Source organism: Branchiostoma lanceolatum, chromosome 1 (assembly GCF_035083965.1).
Source record: "Branchiostoma lanceolatum isolate klBraLanc5 chromosome 1, klBraLanc5.hap2, whole genome shotgun sequence".
In the NCBI taxonomy this organism is placed as follows: domain Eukaryota; kingdom Metazoa; phylum Chordata; class Leptocardii; order Amphioxiformes; family Branchiostomatidae; genus Branchiostoma; species Branchiostoma lanceolatum.
Window position 1 is genome coordinate 31,300,387 of NC_089722.1, and position 19,982 is coordinate 31,320,368.

The 19,982-nt window shown below is 42.7% G+C and overlaps 1 protein-coding gene and 1 long non-coding RNA gene across 2 annotated transcripts in view; one reads left to right on the forward strand and one right to left on the reverse strand.

Moving 5' to 3' along the window:
- The window catches only part of LOC136448898 (uncharacterized), a 136,448-nt gene that overhangs the window by 68,583 nt on the left and 47,883 nt on the right, over positions 1-19,982 (forward strand). The gene's annotated exons all lie outside the window — the stretch shown is intronic.
- LOC136440989 (uncharacterized) lies at positions 14,895-17,402 on the reverse strand. Its single transcript, XM_066437205.1, has one exon. It carries the CDS (start codon positions 17,217-17,219, stop codon positions 14,895-14,897), a length of 2,325 nt encoding a protein of 774 aa, XP_066293302.1. The 5' UTR covers positions 17,220-17,402.

The window sequence follows — 19,982 nt, forward strand, 5'->3', positions numbered from 1 at the left end:
GCATTTGCTGCAGGCGGTTAGAGGTTGTCAATGTTGACAATGTTATGGGAATGTAATGTGAAATCTCAAAGATTGAAAAAAGTTAAGGGCATCACTGAAATTCTTTGTATGTATTATTGCCGTAATACAGATGATAGTGCATTTCTAAAAGTCAATGCTTCATAACAAAGAAAAGTCCATAGAAACAGCCCAAAATGTGCAGGTGCGCAGATGTAGGAGGCTTTCCCGCGGCCGTATACTGGTCGTATTAGTGACAAGTGGCAAGTACGTGGAAATTGCGATGCGTCACTCCTATCAGCTTCAAGGCATTCAGCCTTTCACATTTGGCGCGTTTGCAGATGTTCGTTTCTCACAAACGATAGATGATGGCAACAGTTGTATTTTGTATTATTACATTCATTTCATCCTCTGTGAGGTGACACAAGTTCCTTTACAAGTCCATTTGAAGCATGGCAGAATAAAGATCATCATCCTGTAAACCAACATCCTCCTTAATCACCTTCTTGAGAGTCAGACTGAGTGAAGAACAAGTTGATGTGCATGATCTTGAACTTCAATTTTTGTATAATGATATTCATCTGTTCAACGCGTATGTCTGTTTCAATGGTCCTCTGGAATGATTTTAAGAATTGCATGCATTTTGTAGATACATGTAGTATCAACATTTTGATATGGTTTGTGTAACCCTGGGAATGAAAATTACATTACATGCTACAGAAATGGGCTACGTTTTTGAGAACACATTGAAAGTTTTATAATCTGTGAACTGCAGTTTGTTGAACCTGTTCTGATCCTGATTGGCCACCAGAAGTATATATTTTTAGCTAAAATCTAAAATTGTTCTTGACATTTGTTATAGTCTAATTTCTTTATTTTCCATATAAAGTATATGTAGTTCTGCACCCATTTGCACGGGTGTGTACCAATGATAATGTGGAGTTCTGATAACCCCCATACATAGCCTTTTTTCATTATGTTACATTTAAGAAATGAATATGCATATGATTATTTAGTGTGAAACTAACTAATTCTTAGAGAGCAACTGTAAAATGTGCAAAACAAGCTTAATTTTCTTTTTAAGTATCCTCATATCCCCCATGTAGAGCCCAAATGAACATTTCTGATTTGTGCTAGCATTTTATGACAATTCTGCATGGTTTTCACCCAGCGGCAGAAAAAATTGCCATAACTTACCCCGTAGTGAGACGTCACAACCTGATTTATTATAGCCCCAAACCCAAAAAATCCCCATAAAGAGCCCCTATTCACGGCTCGCGTTATATGTATCCCAATTAAACGACGCTTGTTTTTGAATCAGTAGATGTTCCTCTCTCCAGCAACAGTAAAACCATTCTCCAAAGCCACTGCCCAGGGCAGATAATGCCCCTTGAAAATGACTAAAATTCAAAGAGATGAAAATTCTGCTTTCATTGGTTCTGGTAACCCCCTAGTTCACCCTCATAACTTCAATGCTTCACCTTTAACTTTTAGTAGGTAAAACTAGGGAACCCATGCTATATGGAAATATAAAATTTATAATCATATCTTAATCAGAATTGTCAGGGTAGCCATTGCAATTTCAGTAATTTTCAGCCATAAATTGTTGGATTTTTGAGGGTCTCGGAGGGGGGTCCCAGAACGCCATAACGAAAAATAGCTGGAGGGTTTTAATTATATGGCTGTTCATAGTTCAACATACCTGTCACACATACAAAGTATGAGCCGATTTGGCCGACCCCCATCTTCCCACCTCTGCCTGGTTTTCTCATGCAATGACTCTTAATATGGTTGTAAATTAATGCAACGAGTACCAAACCTACTTATGCGAGCAGGTCACATAAAAAAGTGCCCAGATTACTCTACTAATGTCAAACGCTCAATTCAGTATTTTTTCTTCTTCTTCTGCTGGTAGCAAGTGGCTTGTGTACGAGGGTAATAGGAAACTTAAATCAACAAAACACATTAATATGAAAGCCAAGGATAGTCTTCATCCAAACAAAAAAAATGCATGCGTAAAGGAGCCTCAGTTATGATGAAGGTGGCTTAATACTGAGTACACAAGCCATGCACTGTCACCACAGCCCGGCACATCCTCCTCATGCTTGTCACCAGTTTTGTTACGCGGCCCTTGGCTATTCTTTCACAAGGAGTCGTCGCAGGCCGACCAGTGTTGTTCTGTTGATCATTCTTGCATGCACAGCTCGCCCAAGCTGATCAGTGATCACAGAGTCTGAGACTGTGTTCAATTGTGTCGAGATCTGGGCTGCAGGAGGGCCATTCTATCCTCTGTATTCCTGCATCCTGGAGGTGGTCTGAAATGACTTTCATTCTGTATCGACGTGCACCATCATCTTGCAGATCTTACATATTGCAGAGGTAAGGATCTTGGACATGTGACTGGATCAGTGAGAAAGGTGTCTCTATGTCTTGACACATCGAGGTTGCTTAGGATGATTAGCCTGGCTTTTCCTCTGGCAGTTACCGTTGTACTGCCCCACACTATGACACTGACTCCAACAAAACAGTCAGTCTATCCGTGCAACAGTCAGCGTAGGCCTAGGGTTCTCCTCGTTGTCCACACTTTCATTTACCCATCCAATTAAAAGCAACAGTCTAAATAAATCTACTCGTATCTGTAGCTGTGAACATAACATTCCTCAACACACTGTTCCATTCACGATATGGACAACACCACCACAAATGGGTTTGGCGCTGCGCTGAGTGTTTGACACTAGCATGGAAATTTGGGCACCTTTTTTTTCTACAACCCACTCGCGTAAGCAGGCCTTGTACTCGCTCCAGGAGATTGCAATCATAATGAGTTGGGTATCATAGGAAAGGAAATTACACAGGCTTTCCAACGATATATAATGCATTGAAATTGATGTAGAAACAACGGAAATATGATCAACCAAAGTAAAGTTTACAAACTTTTTGTGCGTAGTTTATATAAGTTACATTATAGTCAGTGCACGGATGATTTGGTCTCACTGTTAGAATGAAGTACAAAGAACCAATGAAGGTGGATATAGGAATTGGATGTGATAACAGTACACGGAAATGACGGTCTGTGTACCAGAAAGGTTGAAGCGTGCCTTAGTGGTAATAGATATTACGTATCAGCACATCTCTCTTTGAACAGATCTTTAAGAGGGTAAGAAGGCAACACCACCCGAGGGGCCTGCTATGGAGGCTACAAATGTCCGGGGAGTTCCCGGTAGTCATGTACGTCAGAGTGACAGTAAACAACCATGTCACAAAATGGAATAGATGTGATGAGACGAGTTGTAAGTTGGCGTTCATTTTGAGAATAGGTGCATTCAATTTGGTGCACCTAACCTAAAAATTTAGGTGCACAAAAAGAAGTTTGGGTGGAAAGCATAAGATAAAGTATCAGATCCACGCGAAAATAGATGAATTCACCGATTTTTCCTCCCAACTTCTGGGAGATCCAAGGCCTTTCTTATGCAGCTATGATCAAATGTCCAAACGGGGGCCTGGCCTGGCAGTTTGCGGAAACGAAAAGTATGATATAAAAGACAACAAAGCACACAAAACGAAAAAGAAACACAAGATAGTTATCATATAATTTGTGCATATTTATCAATAAACACGTTTCTTTTTCGTTTCCGCAAACAGCCCGGTCGGGCCACGGTTTCGAAATGTGACTAATACTAATGGCATTAGTAATGCTCAGTTTAAGGTCAACGACCTACAGATCGAAACTTAAAGATCACCATAGATACGCAAAATATCAGTTCCTCGAGCAACTGGATAGATTTGTAACTGTTATATTGCGAATCTTACCATACCTTGATGTCTAACCTCCATCGACGTAATGTTGATAAATAAATTTCACAGTCGTTCCCGCCAGATCAATAATATTAGTACAATCTGTAAAGGTAACGTGAGATTTCGTCTGAAACTTAGCACAATGTAAACACTATGACGCAGTCCAAGGTCAACGGCCTACAGATCGAAACTAAAAGGTCATATTCTTGTATATATACGCAAGATAAACATCAACACTGACAACAGCATTGTAGTACGCGTACATAATGTAAAGGTAACGTGAGCTTTCGTCTGAAAGGCAGTCCAAGGTCAACGGCCTTTAGATCGAAACCAAAAGCTCATATTCAAATGAATACGTCGTCATCGAGTCAGGACTGTTACAGTCAGAGAGCGCCACCATTCAGGACAGGTTGCGACCAGAGAGAAAGTAAAAGTCCTAGAGGAACTACAACGATGCATGAAGACAGCGAGGAAGAGAAAACGCCCCTTCTTGGGGACGGACGTCACTCCGAAAGCTGCGGCACAAGGAGGGAAGAAGGGGAGGTAGCGGTAAAGATTGAAGAAGAAGAAGATGGGATAATAACTGAGAATTCAACAAAAGGGGAAGGAGCGGAAGGATATGACGATGCTGACGGTACAAGGAAGGCGCGGAAAAAAATACGCAGGAAGAATAATAAGAACGTGCAGGAAGATCCGGACGTAACAATCTCACATCCGAAGGTAGGAAAGGTTTCATTATTATTTATATTCAAGGTATTGCATCGTCGGGGGATTAACTGCGATGTTGTTCATGACTCTTAAGTTGATGTAAACAGCTGTACGTATCTGTGACCAGGACATGGGATAATCACAATCTGCCATTAGAATAAAATAGCACACATATTCATAGAAAGAATATATCACCAAGAACGCCCCTGTCTATATGATACGATTTGCATGGGATTTTTAGCCGTGTGCACATAAGCTGGCTCCCTCGCCTTTATCTTGAACCAAGTCTTGTCAAAAGGATGTCCGAAAACAATTGATGACATCCTACTGTAGTAGTTAATTCGTGATATGTCTCTTTCCTTCCTGTGATTACAGAGACCTTGTTATGGAAGGAAGTGTTCCTCATTTTGGGTCACTTGTTTCCTTTCACTTTCACGTAGCAATGGGGAATCCCCTGGTCATGACGTACTTCTAATGGTTTCTGTACGCCAAGTTCTGCCTTGATACATAGTAATACTGTAAATGCATTTAAGTTCGCGTGGTTTTTATTTCGCGCTAAGGGGAAAATGGAGTGTTCACTGTGGTTTTGACTTCGCGGCAGTGCTATAGTCACATACTGCTACAGTATTGGACAAAAATGGTCGCGTTGGTTTTAAGTTCGCATTTCTGCGTTTACAGCAACGTGTTCTAATGGCGCCCGACCGCTCTTGAAACTAGAGTTCGGAGACCTCAAACCTCCGTGAGAGATTTAGAGCTTTAATTTTGTAAATTTCTTGTTTTATCGTGTCTCATTGATTATGGAAATAAGGTTGTAACGAGCATAATCACATCTCAATTAGAATACTAACATATCTACTTGTATAGAAACAATATATCACCAAGCACGTACACCCGTGTCTGTATATGATACGATTTGTATGATGGTGTTAGCATTATGAAACTAGCTGGCTCCCTCGCCCATAGCTAATAAAAATCAAAAGGATGTACGAAACAACTTACGACATCTTATTCAACTTGTAATATGTCTCTTTCCTTCCTGTGATAATAGATACTATATAACGACAAGAAGTGTTCCTCATTTGGGGGCACTTGTTTATTTTCACTTTCACATGACAACGGGGAATCCCCCGAAATTTGATAACCGGCTAATGGTATACTAGTAATGGTTTTGTATAGGCCAAGTTCTGCATTGATACTTACGTAATTACAGGTTTGCGTAGCAAAACCTTTGTTGGATCCGTTGGCAAGTGTTGTGGCCGCCATTTTGAATTGTGACGTCACATGGTCGCCAAACCATTTTATTGGGAGGGGTGTTTTTTGGGGTCGCTAGCGTTCTCTCTATTTCTAACAAATCGGCACACAACTATCACATATTCAACTGAAATAAAAAGAAAAATTCGAAACCAATTCATATTTATAAAAAGACCACGTAATCGCTAAACTAACATAGCAAACCTGAAGTATATGTAGCACAAATATTTAACTCTAGTATTTTTTTCTTTTCACATGGCAATGGGGAACTCTCATAGCCCATGTAAAGGGGGGGGGGGTTTAAGTCTTCATACGAATTTTACGGAATTTATACAATCCACTACTAAGAAACAGATCAATTTTACGGATTTAAAACGAGTTTTATGTAATGCATACGATCCTTACTGTTAGTAAAACTTGTATGAATTCGGTAAAATTGGTGTGTTCCTTAGAAGTGGATCGTATGAATTCCGTAGAATTCGTATGTATTTCGTAAAACTAGTATGCACTCCGTAAACTTCGAATGATACATAGGCACCCCTGATATAGTAGCTCCTCGATCAGTACTGATGTTTCAAAATTACAGTCTCGACTTTCAACTGTTGTCTGACTAGTACCGCGTTCTTATGGCTCCCCTTCTCTTTTGAAACATGCAGGAGCCAAGAAACTCACGACTCATTATATTATAGAAAAGCTATGATCTTCGACTTAGCATGTATGTTTATCAATCAAAAGGCTAATCAGAATATATTTGTTTTGTAGCCCGGAGCAACAGTTGAAGATCTCCAGCGTGAGGTGGAGAAACTTGAGGACATCATGAGGGACAACGCCAAGAAACTCGTGGAACATCGAGACCGGCAGCTGGAAAATGTCCTGGAAAGAACGGAGAGACTGGACGCCACCACCGGAGACTTCGCGAGGGTGTCCACCCTCCTTGTGGTCAGGACGAGGCTGAGGTCCAATAAGTGGACAATATGTATCGTCTGCACAGTGGTGATTCTGATGCTATTTGGTGTGATTGGAATTGTTGTCTATCTATGTATTCTTAACAATACAGGGAATCAGTTGCCACAAGTTGCGAATTGAATCAGGGAGGCATAAATGCACCTCTCTCAATTCTACGGTCACAATTGGAAAAAGCGGTCCCGCCAGGTACATGTAGTTCACGAGCTGTTTTTTACACTTTCGGGCGGGACCCTTACGCGGCCCCGTGGGACACCCCACGCCTACCGGACATTTTTGGGCATGGCCGGGCTCCGGGATTTTTCAAAACTCGGAGTTAACATCAAGCCGGGACCCGGTAACAAATAGACGCCGTAAGCTAATCGTGATAACTCCGAGAGCTACTCCCCCGGTATCCGGCAGTCCACCGGGACAAATTTGTGGCTTTGAGTCCCGACCGGGGCTACACCCCCTACGGGCACCGGCGCAATTGTGACCGTAGCGTAAGTCTATTTTGTACCTAAAATACTGTAGATCTAGAAGATGAAGTCCACTTCATTATAGATTGTACTATGTATGCTTATGATAGAGGTATCCTATTTAGTTATATAGAAAGTAAATTCCCTCACTTGTGAATAGATGATATCAGAAGAACATTATTGCACGATAATTGTACATGGTACAAAGTATGGAAAGAATTGTTAAACATAATACAAAATAGAAGTACAGAATAAAACTTAACATCCTAATTACTAATACAATAAGGGCTAGCATACATTTTTGATATAGTGTTATAATCAAGTGGGACTAATCACTGGTTTCGGTCCTTTTTTAATGATAAATTAAAGCAGTCGTTTAGATATTTACCTATTTTTGCATTGTGGGGATTGTTGCATTTAAATATATACTCAAAACAGTCTGTAACATCGAGACTCTTAAAGCTTGTTGTACTTGTTTTGAGAAATGTGAATAACTTATAACGTAAAGCATCATATTTATGAATAGCACTAAATCCATATTCCTCATGCGTTTTGATAGACCGACTCTAGAAAAACTCATGGCAATCCTACATTTTCAACAATACCAAGCACAGGGTTCCCTATCCACTGGACGTACCGGTAACACAAATTATGACTCACGGGCATTTTGTTTGTTAGCAACCCAAGCAATATTAGGGCCCGAAAATCTTATTTTGAAAGTCAAGTTATTTATTCGCTTCTATATATGATTAGTTCAAACAACACTATCACAATGTATAGCAACGTCCATGATGCTAATATACGACGTTGTTGTGATGTGATAACTCACTGAAAGTCGTGGCCGGAGTTTTTGTAGGCCCGCGAAACTAAGGGGATCATCGTATGGCACGATTTTCCGCGGTTTTAGAATGCTCAAAGTATGAAGTTATTTCGCAAATGTGCTAAACAATGTTACTAAATGTCACTACCATAAAGATTTCAGCATTTTATTTCTTTCCATTTTCGGGGCCTAATATTGCTTTGGTTGCCTTTAAACTTAGTCTGAAGTTTTACGTGGGCTAGTAAAGAAAGCAACTCTGGTTTATATTAGGATGCTTGTATGGACAGGCTTTGCAAGTTCTGTTCAATGTCATGGTAGAATTAGAGCTACTAGCTGTATGCATACGTACAGTTGATCTTGATAATAGTCCAGGATTTGTCCGAGATATTTTAAGATTGAGAACTAAGGTAGAACGGACCAGCAGAGTATTGCCTCACACTGCAAAGCTCCATATTAATATAATCGCACCAAAAAAATGAAAGGAAAACGATTCGCCGGTTGTTCAAACGCATGTTTGCTTTTTTTGATGAATGTATGATTGCTTGACAATCTTGTGGTACAATGTATAATTTGTATGGCAACAGCTATCAAACAACAATATTACCGGTACCATGCAGGCTAACCCATCCTACATCTAGAACTACAAAATATTATCGATAACAGTATATGGGTTACATTATCGATGTTATATTATGGAGGACTTGGAACAAAGTACAGTACAACGAAATTGACCTATGTGGGTGGATATAGGAGTTGGATGTGATAACAGTACACGGAAATATCGGTAGGTGTACCAGAGAGGTTGAAGTGTATTGTTAATAGTCTGTATCAGCGCTTCTCTGTCTGAATGACTCTTTAAGGGGGTAAGTCGTAAATCATAGGTAACACCACCAGAGGAGCCTGCTATGGAGGCTACAGCTGTCCGGCCGGATTTTCCCATTGTCATGTTCGTCGAAGTGACAGTAAACAAAGTTCACCAAGACTTCTGGCCGTTAGAAGATATCTATATTAGCACAGGAAGGAAATTCACATATCACAAAATAGGATGTGATCACTTGTTTTGAGACGAGTTGTAAGTTAGCGTTTATTCTGACTGCCTAATTTCTGGGAGCGTTCTTGTGAATAGGCACATTGGTGCACCTAGTACCTAACCTAAAAATTTAGGTGCACAGAAAGAATTTGGGTGCACAACATGAAATAAAGTGAAGTATCAGATCCACGCGAAAATAAACGAATTCACTGATTTTTCCTCCCAACTTCTGGCAGATCCAAGGTCTTTCTTATGCTATGGTACAGTTGAATGTCCAAACGGGGGCCCGGCCGGGCAGTTTGTGGAAACGATAAGTATGATGTAAAAAAACAACAAAACACACAAAACACGAGAAAAAATGTTGTATCTTTAGTAAAATCAAGGGTAAAATACACTTTCATTGTTCATTTTCGCAAACAGCCCGGCCGGGCCCCGGTTTTGAAATGTGAGCGTAACGTAAGTAATGCTCAGTTCAAGGTCAACGACCTACAGGTCGACCTATTTTATCTTGTGTATATAGTAATGTACCTATGCATATAGCGCATGTAATCAAATGATTTAACGATGTTAGATTGGATTGCAAGACTGATTTTTACTGATTGATAGAAACATTGTACTTAAACTAGTGATGCGTAAATTGCCATTGCCTATGTATTTGTCTGTCCTATCTGTTGCCTCTCCAATATCAGCTACGCTGCCTGAGAGTCAGTGTAATGTATTGTGAGTTGTTAATTACATTTGCCAATAAATAGCTAAATGACCTACAGATCAATACCAAAACGTCCCCATTGCTCGCGGCTTGACAGAGTTGAAGGAGTCCTAAAGTCCAGAAGGGGGAGTTATTTTCCAATAGATGATAATTTTAGGAAGTGAAAATGAATACTTTTTACTGTATACTATAAAGTACCCACCAGTCCCGTGCGTATCAAAAAGCATTCAGTATTCTTTCGAATTCCCCAGGTGACCCTCTATTTTCTGATTAATCAAATTAAACAACCTCAGCCTATGGCTTATTACAATGTGCCTGACAAGGCCTGACAAAAGTTAGATTACAAAAAGAATGTCAGGGGGGTTAAGAAGAACTCGTCTTGCTTTGTGTTATTTTATATCTTATTAGCAATTGGCCTTCTTATTGTGCTTAACCACCCTCATCTATGCCAAAAATATTCACCATTGAAGATGTATGTTTACACATAGGAAATACATGGGTAGGGTCTGCAAGGGTTTAGTGAGTATCATATTGTTTTAAAAACGCACCTTGTGTAATTCACCATAAGCAGAATTCTGTAAAAAGTCGGCTGATTATGTATTCATTGATAAGATATAACAATAACACCGCTTTCTGGAGTTTAGGACTCCTTTAAGTGTGCGCGTGCCCATACACCTGATACGGGACGGTGTTTACAGTTTGCGACAGCCAGATCGAGAGAGCACAGACAAATGATGCAAAATGAAAGTAAAATTTCGTTTTTATCAAAACATTCACCTGGCCTTTCATATCGTTTATTGACGCATAAATAACTGATCGTTTACTACAAATGTCTGCATTCCATAACGTAAAATAACCAAAGTGTGCATCGTTTACTAAAAATGTCTGCATTCCGCAACGTAAAATAACCAAAGTGTCCAGCTTGGGCTTTGTTGTACTGAACCTTTTGCAACGCTGGCGGATGTATACCCCGGAGTTATGCAGTCCAAAGGACCGCATTGGCGGTCGCCAACGGGTATTAAGTAAATACCCGACAAAGTAGTGGACTTTTAATCGTTTCCCATATTACCAGTTCGAACACCGGACAAAGAGAGTCTACCTTCAAAAACCAGGTTGTCAACTGGTTGAGTTGTGTGTCTTCCAACTCTTTCGTGAAGGTGAGTACTCTGGACATGCTTTACTAGGCGGCTAAGTGACGCGACAGGTGACTTGTTTACTATTTTGGCCGCCATTTTAGGCAATCGATCATGCACGAGACTATACCTTGTACAGGACTGTTCATTATACTTGTTGAAAAGAGGAAGGGGGATTTCCCCGATACAATGAAACTTTATTAACTTTAGGTAGCGTCTGTATTCTCTGTCACGAGCTGTTTATTGAGTTTGAGGTAAACTTATTCGAAATCACTTTCACTTTTACCATTATGTTTTTTTTCGGTCGGGAAACGGGATATAACAAATCCATTGTTATTGGAAATTCATATCAGCTAGGCGCTTCTCATTCACAATAATTCTTAGCAAGAGACAATTTTTTTTCATTTCTAACTTGAATGAAAATGACCATGAGATGGCTTCTTCTGTGCTATTTGTTTGACAAACAATTTCGGACTTTGAAAAGCTAACCCTTGGGTGAACTCCGCCATTGCGCCGTTGATAGGGGCGAAATCCGATTCAACTTACATGAATCTGGCATAGCCTATAAACCATTCTCAAGCCTCTAAAAATACGCCGGCGTGCGTTATTGTACTCAGGGTGAGCGATCCCCAGAAAGTGCGACATGGAACGAAATGGAACGAAATGGAACGAACTAAAACAACACCGGTAACATTATGAAATGAAATACCAGTAGATAGTGAAATATAAGGAGTAGACTGGAACAGGAAGCATTTTAAATACAGAAGTGAGTGGTAAATACATAACATAACGTGTTTTATTTCTTGAATCCATGTCTGACTTGGCGACAAAATAGGACCTGAAAAACGTCGAAAACAAGCCGGAGACGGACTTCTGCTTGGAGCAGGGCAACACTCTCAGCACCACAAGCTATTAAAGATCCCGGCGGCACTAAGTCACAATGGTATGGTTTATACCAGGCTACCTTGACTAAACCGATGGCTCATGGAAAGTATGAGATAATGTTTGTATGAGGTGCTGTTTATGTGCGAGTGGCAGCATGGTCTGAAAACTTGATACTTTTTGGCGGTGCCGCAGGGTTGGAGCCGATAGCATCCTACTTAAATTGTACATGTTCCTTTCAGGATGGCAGATCCGGGGAACAGATCTAGAACTCTTAAGGAGATTTTGCCCCGTGTCTCCAGGGCTTCTAAGAAGCAAGCTCGAGATATCATGCGGGGCATCGAGATAATCGAGGACGAGCAAGAGCAAGTGCTGCAAGATGGCCAAGAAAGGTCGAAGAAACTGGAGGCTGCAACCGACGCCTTCGAGAAAATGCCACCAAAGAAGTCCAAACGTGGCAAAGTTCGGAGGTGGCTGAAGTCCACAAAGCGGGGAATTGGGAAGTTTTTCTCCAGGCTGCGGGGATGGGGCACTGAGCGGCGTGCGCACTCTAAACTACCAGATTGACCCACACAGATATAGTGATATGAAATAAAAAAACGGCATGAAATAGCTATAGTGTTTTTTATTCAGCCTTTGCTTACCGAATTGATACAGAGCATTGCGGTAGCTCGCGTGCCGGTAATAATCATACAGTGTGCCTGATGCTACTATACTATAGTACAGATATACATATATACAAGTAGACTAAAGTACTTATACATATGAAAATTTAGAGAGAGAGAGAGACAAAAAAAGTGACGCAAGAGAAGTGACGCAAGCCAGACGGTTTTCGAAATACCAAGAAATGTTCGTTCAACCTGATACTGTCGTCGGAGCTATGCATGGGCCAACAGCCCACACAATGGCGAGAGCGAGAGAGAAAGAGAGAGAGAGAGAGAGAGACAGAGACTAGTATTAGAGTTCATAGTTGGTATATTACATAATGAAAAAGAATGAACAAGGGTTCTACGACCTCATACCTTCGTCAAATGATTTTGACCTTTATGACTGACGTATTAGGAGGGTTTTTCATCAATCATCAATCATACCAGTTGATCCTCTTCACCCAAATAACATAAGTTGTCCAAACCTCCTTGTTATGACTATGAGCTTAACAAAGAAGGTTATGCTAACATTTATCATCAATTATGCAAATAAGCTCCATCCTTATTAGCATAATTTGATTCAGTGGTGTTCACATTCACACAACTTCCTAATGCCACAAGTATGAAATTGCCGTCATTTACCAGTATGGAATTATAGTAGTTTCTCATTAATTATGCTAATTAGGCCCACATTTGCATATTTCCTATCTATCAACATTCCTCTCTTCCTTAGTTACAAATGTCACATATTTGAATAGTCATATCATGGAACACAGCAGATTTTTAAAATTGCCTCATTAATCATGCGAGTTAGAATTTGATTTGCATAATTATCATCCAATCATACAAAGCATCATGTAAGCTATCTACATACCAAAAATCATGACCATCCATCAAGGCCATCTCGAGTTATAGTTTTTCTCATTAATTATGTCAATGAGGTTCTCTTTTGCAAAGCTGATATTTATTAATATTTCTCTCTTAAAGCTTCCTCAGTTACATATGTCACATGTTTGAGAGTCCTATCATGGAAATTGGTGGATGCATAAACTTTCCTCATTAATTATGCAAATTAGATACTGATTTGCATAATAAGTATCTAATCATGTACATCAGCACTCAAGCTATGTACTTACAAAAATTTATGACCATCCACCAAGCCCTTCTTGAGTAATTCCCTTTCAAAGTCTGAAGCAAAACCTGCCCCTGCTATAGCCAACCCATAGGTCTGCTTGGAGACTACCTTACCAATGCCTACAGCTGGCTGACAGCCAATTTGTGTAACTGACGTTTCCTGCCTTCAACATGACCCCTCATGACCCCTACCCCTATCCATGACGCCTTGGAACAACACAGCCAACACGTACACATACTTCAGCATACAATATAACACATTTTTACACTTTTCTCGTTAATTATGCAAAACACTTCGCCCAAAATCTAATCATCTTGAGATTTCCCACATACACACCGACACACCAACTACGACAACAAACCATCCAGGCGTTCTCGACTTATTCTGTTCACTAACAGACACACAGACAAGCATCATCGAATAACCTTCTCGACGAAACTTCGTCGACGAAGGTAACTAGTCGCAAAAATGTAATATGCAAAATACAATACAAGTGTAGTAGCCTGAATATAGGCTCTGTCATGTTAGTGGTTAGTCAGTTAACGTTCCTTACACAAACGCACGGGCCGGGTGCGCCTACACCATTATACACGTAATGCATGGTAATAGATATAAAAACGTAGATATGATGAACGGGATAACTTTCCCTCTTGACCATATCGCTGACAACTCAGTGACGAGTACAAGAATATCTAACAGTGTTGAACCTAGCTGTCTTTTTCATTTAACAAACATATATATATCATACACAAACTGAACTTTTGACAATGTGTACGGCAAACTTGTCATTAGCTATTACCGGTTCAGCTGCTGTCTAAATGTGGCGGACATTTACACCCGTTCCAATCTGGACATGCGGATTGAAAGCGTACATTCCTCCAGAAATGAGGACATTCCTCGACTGTGAAGCCGAGATGTACGCTTAGCTAAGAGCAGAGGAATGTTCGCTTTTCAGTGGAGGGACGTACGCATTAAAATCAAGGAATGTCTGCTTGTTTGGAGACATGTATGCTTTAAAGTCGAGGAATGTGCGCTTTTCTAGAGGAGTGTACGCTTTCAAGAGAAATGTCGGGATTTGATTGGACATGGCGATTCAATTCAAAACGAGCGAAAACACGTATGAAATTTAGAACCTCAGACAGTCAGAGTTTATATCTGCCATGAGTCTGGTTTGTTTTCTAAACTGTGGACTCGTACTCCTTCTGGATGACGAACAGTGGATCTATCTCTTGGCAACAGTCTGTCAGTCTCTGCTCAAATTCTGCCGGCTCTGGTCTGGCGGACGGTCCATCCTGCCAACATGACTTCATGACGTCATACAGACTGTCCGGACATCCGGGCGGCTTCTGCAGACGATACCCCTGTCTCAGGGACAACTCAGTTGAATCTCGTGCTGATAGTTGGGTTCCTCTCCGAAGGCGGCAATCTCCCACAGCAGCACGCCGAACGACCACGTGTCGCTCTCGCACGTGAACTTACGAGACTCCAGCGACTCCAGAGCCATCCACTTCAGGGGCAGGAGTTCATTCGCGTCGTTGTTTATAACTGAAGCTGAGACGTACGTGGTTGTGGTGTACACGTCATGGGCCAGACCGAAGTCGGACAGCTTAGCGACGTCGTCTTCACTGACGAGGACGTTTCGAGCGGCCACGTCACCGTGAGCGATACGCAGACGTCGGAGCTCCTTCAGGGCACGTGACATCTGGACAGCGTAGCGGAGAAAGCTGCCCAGTGGACGAGCTGCAGCATCTCTAGCCTGTTGTTTTAAAAGTTGCAGGAGATCACCCTTGGCAGCATATTCCAATAGAATACACTTTGGCGTGGACTTCGTGATGACTCCGAACAACTTGATAATGTTGGAATGCCCATCACGGTTTTCTTCTTGATAGTTTTCGCTCAAAACTACCAGCATTGCCACCCCACGACAGAAGGCTTGATAGCACAGTCTGTCCTCCGAACGGACGGACTTGATCGCCACAGTTGTGACGTCAGCGTTACCGGTGCGTAAACGTCCTTCTCTGATGTGCGCGAATGTGCCCAGGCCAATCAGATTGCCCGGAGTCAGATACCTCGCCTTTCTTTCCCATCTGCTTAGCCAACCGGGCTGCAGACTCTGTGCCAGGTCTTCTTCCACACTTCTAAGTTCGAGTAGAACTTGAGTCTCCTCCAGGGCCTCACCTTGTCTCACCCGAGCGGCCCTCCTCCATTTGTAAAGCGCCGCTAATGCTGCCAACAAAAGCAGCGTCAGTGAAAGGGGCATGAAGATTTGCAGTGCCAATGGCAACGGGGATGTTTCGGGTTGGATGACGTCACACCGCTCTCCGGTCCAGGGCGACGCGCATGCGCAGCTCCCATCTACGTGGTGACATGTGGCGTTGTTCTTACAGGCCTGCCGACATCTCCACCCGTACTGACCACTTGGACACGTGCTTGTACAATGCACACCGTACCACCCGTCGGTGCAGTTACACCGACCGTCGCTAGGATTGCAGACACCATTCTTATCACAGGAGCACTCACCGCTACAGTTCTGTCCGTACATACCTTCCGAGCATTTAGTCTCACAACTACTTCCTGTCCATCCCGGCGGACAGACACAGCCGGCCAATCGGTCACAGCTGGCACCGTGTTGACAGTTGCAGTCGTCTTCGCACAATTTTCCTGTTTTCCCGGGAGGACAAGCGACTGCCCGCAGCTCATAACGTGCGTGAACGACCGTTTGGTCTTCCGTAACAACAGTACAGGTGTAGGTACCTTTGCTTTCTGACTGGATGCTTTCGATCCTTATTTGATCTTCTTTGGTCTTCTGTAGTGTCTTTCTTGTTCCATTTGGAAATTTCCAAACCATCTTCTCAACAGGTAAACGGAAAGACTTGCAGCGTAACGTCACAGAACCATAGATGTGAATCTGTCGCGAGTCGCTAGGGGTCGCAGTTATGACCACGGTACTGTGAGGAATGTCGCAGACGACACCTTGCCACCCAGGCTGGCACTGACAGGCCCCGTTCAACCCATGGCAGCGGGCGCCGTTCTCACAAGTGCAGTTCTGGTCACAGGTCAAACCGAACTTGTTCAGTGGACACCCGATAGGTTCGATCTCAAATTCCAGTCCAGTCACAAAGGCTTCATTAACATTTCCATCTTGACTGAACGGCAAAGAAATTGGTCTTCCTTGCGGCAGTTCGCAGACGAAACGCCGCGTTTCGGTAGACTGAAGTATGGAAGAACTTAAAAGCTTTAACCTATTTTTAGTCCAAGTGGAAGACTTAGTGTCAATGTCCGCCAAAGTCAGGCCACTTGAAAAGTTACATGGAATATCGTCCTCGTTAACGACTTGAATTTCAAAGACATGCTCAGAGTCGAGTGGGGTAAAACAGCGGAAGCACTGACTATTCCCTGAAACCCACAAAACGGCCGCTATTCTCGCGTCATGCAGAGCATGCATACCGAACACAATCCCAACGAGACAGTCACTGTTGGTGTAACTCTGGACCCTTTTATTCGAATTCAACGATAGCTCCTTACCTACCGTGAAAAGTCCACCACCCTTCCCCATGTACAACTCCCCAATCACTGCCATGTTGAAAGCAGGCTGCCCAGGTGAGCCGTCGTTTCCTCGGAATGGCAGCTCACAAGTGTTGTTGTAGATAGGAGGATATCCCTCCACGGTCCTCGACTTGTACGTCAACATAACGTGTCCCAGATATTTCAGGGACGTTTACTGACAGGTTGTATCGTCTGCTTATACCATAGTCTAAAGGACGGGCTACTATAATCACGCAGTCAGTCACATCGAAGCGCCCGTGAACGTTTCCGTCTATGATATCACATGGAGCTTCCTCCTTGGCTCCTGGTTTGGCCGGTAGAACGCGGATAATTTGCCGTCCAATGTTGGCATTCTCTGCGATCTTGGCTGACAAGTGCACCTCTATGTCCGTCCAATTTGAAAGAACTAGAAGGCACACGATGACGAAGAAGAGCACAGTGTATGTCTTCATGTTGAACATATAGTCTCAGAAGCACCTGTATCAACAAATTTTAGTCATTTCCTCTTTCAAGTCTTTCCTCTTGAAATTTTGGTTCCTCTTCTTTTGTTTACTATAACATGCTGCTGTGAACAATAGTCACTATCCTATGGATGCTAAGATAGAAATTCAATATAGCGATCCATGGCTAGTTCAATGGACACTCAGTGATTCACAGCTGACAATTAAGTTCTGTGACGAGACGGGTGACTGCGAATACACGAACAACACGGAAACTCTGCGCACTTTCAGCACACAACAGTCAACAGATAAACTAACACACAAATAGTCTTAAGAAACCTGGCTGTGTTTGTGTGCCTGTCTGTGTGTCCGTTTGTGTTTCCGGATATGTGTGCTCAGCATTGTAATGATATTTGGTATGTAGGTTGGTCTCGAGACGACGAAGGGCAAGGTCGATTGGTGGCCCCCTGGCGAGTTTGTTTGGTACTGCAGCAGAACCGCCTTCCCTTTGAGCAAGTACTTTCGGCACCCTTCAATTCTTCGGGGCGTAGTTTTCCATACTTTTTTTAAATAATATCAAGTTTATTCAATTCAATTCAAAACAAATCGTACAAGAGCAGGGACTAGCTAACGCCTCCCTGAATTGTGTTCCGATTTTTACAAGTGTTCATTTTAAAATCAGTACAGTTTCATATAAAATATACCATTAACAATTACACATTCATATCAAAACCAAAACGGGCCAGCCGTGGATCAGGCATTTTCATTATAGAGTCTTATGGCACAGTACAGGAATGACTTGTTTAGTCGCTGAGTCCTGGCTGATGGCAGCGTGTAAGTGTTTCTGTTTCTCAGCTGTCTGCCTGTAGCAGTCGAACGTTGGAGGGGAACAAGGTCATGGAGAGGGTGCTCAGGCGACAGCATAGCCTTGAAGAGTTTTAGTGCTGCTGACTCTCTCCTTTCCTTCAAGGTTGGTAAGCTTGGAACAGCTCGCCTGCCCCCACAGGAGATAATACGTAATGCGCGTTTCTGGACACGTTCCATACTGGCCGACAGTTCTTCGTTGCAGCCTACTAGCAGGACGTGCCCGTACTCAAGGACGGGGCGGATAAGGGACAGATACACCTGAACCAGATCGGCTACACACATGCCTTGCTTACACAGTAATCTCAAATAGTGCAGCCTGCTCGAGGCTTTTGAAACAGTAGACTTCACGTGATCCTGGAAGGACAGTTTACTGTCAAAGGTAAAGCCGAGGCCCTTCGCTGTTCTTGTGACTGTAACAGGTTCGCCTCCCAGAGACAACGATATGGTAACGCAGGAATGTTTCTTTTGAAACAAATCAGCAGCGCCTGACTCTTCTTGCCATTCAACAACATGTCATTGTCATGTGCCCAGGTATCAAGCTGAGTCGCTTCTGCTGGCATAGGGTTCACTGTAGTACCATTCTCCGAGGGGATTGACCTAGACAGACTCACGTCGTCGGCGTACCCCACATCTAAGGTATCCCTGTAGACCGTGGTACGAGAACTCATGAATAACAGGAATAGATAGGGTGATAGCACCCCTCCTTGGGGTACCCCGGATGTGAGTAGTCTCCAACCGCTGAACTTGCCATTTACAGAAACCCTCTGGGTGCGACCCTGCAGGTAGTTGTGTAACCACGCTACCATGCGTGGATTTGCGACCACGTTGTTCACACGTTGTAGTAGTATTGCATGGTTCACTCTGTCGAAGGCCTTGCTCATGTCAGCAAACAGAGCCTGGACTGCAATGTTATCTCTTGAGTCAAGGGCTGTCAACCACGTATGGACCATCCTGATGGCGGCGAAGACGGTGGAAGAGCCCTTAAGGTAAGCGTACTGGTTGGTTATGACCGGGGTGATAGAGGGTAGCAGTCTTATAAGGATACACCTTTCCAGCAGCTTAGCTAAAACGGGGAGGAGGGACACAGGTCTCATGTCGCTGGGTTTGGTTGCTCCCTTAGACTTAGGGATGGGAACTACGTTCGCTGCCTTCCAAACACTTGGTACCGTACCCTCTTCATATGAGACATTAAAGAGGTGAGTGATGACGGGAGCAAAGTCCTCTGCATATTCCTTAAGAGTCCAGGTAGGAAGGTCGTCAGGACCGCTAGCTTTCTTGGGATCTATGTCCTTGAGTAGAGCCTTGACCTCCCCGATGGAGCAGACAATCAGCAATGCAGAAGTTGTTGAGAAAAGTGAACTTCTCCATGGATATTGCTAGCCTGCGTGCCATCCTATTTTTACCATGGGCTCCTACACTCGCTATCCTAAATATATACATATATGTTTTTAGGGAAGCGAGTGTAGGAGCCCCCGGTTGAAATAGGATGGCACCCAGGCTAGGATATCGCGTGCTGAAGCTAAAACGTGACTGGAAGTTTCGATATAATAATACAGTCGTCAAGGTTTAAACGGGGAAGTCTAAACAAACTACAAACAAGA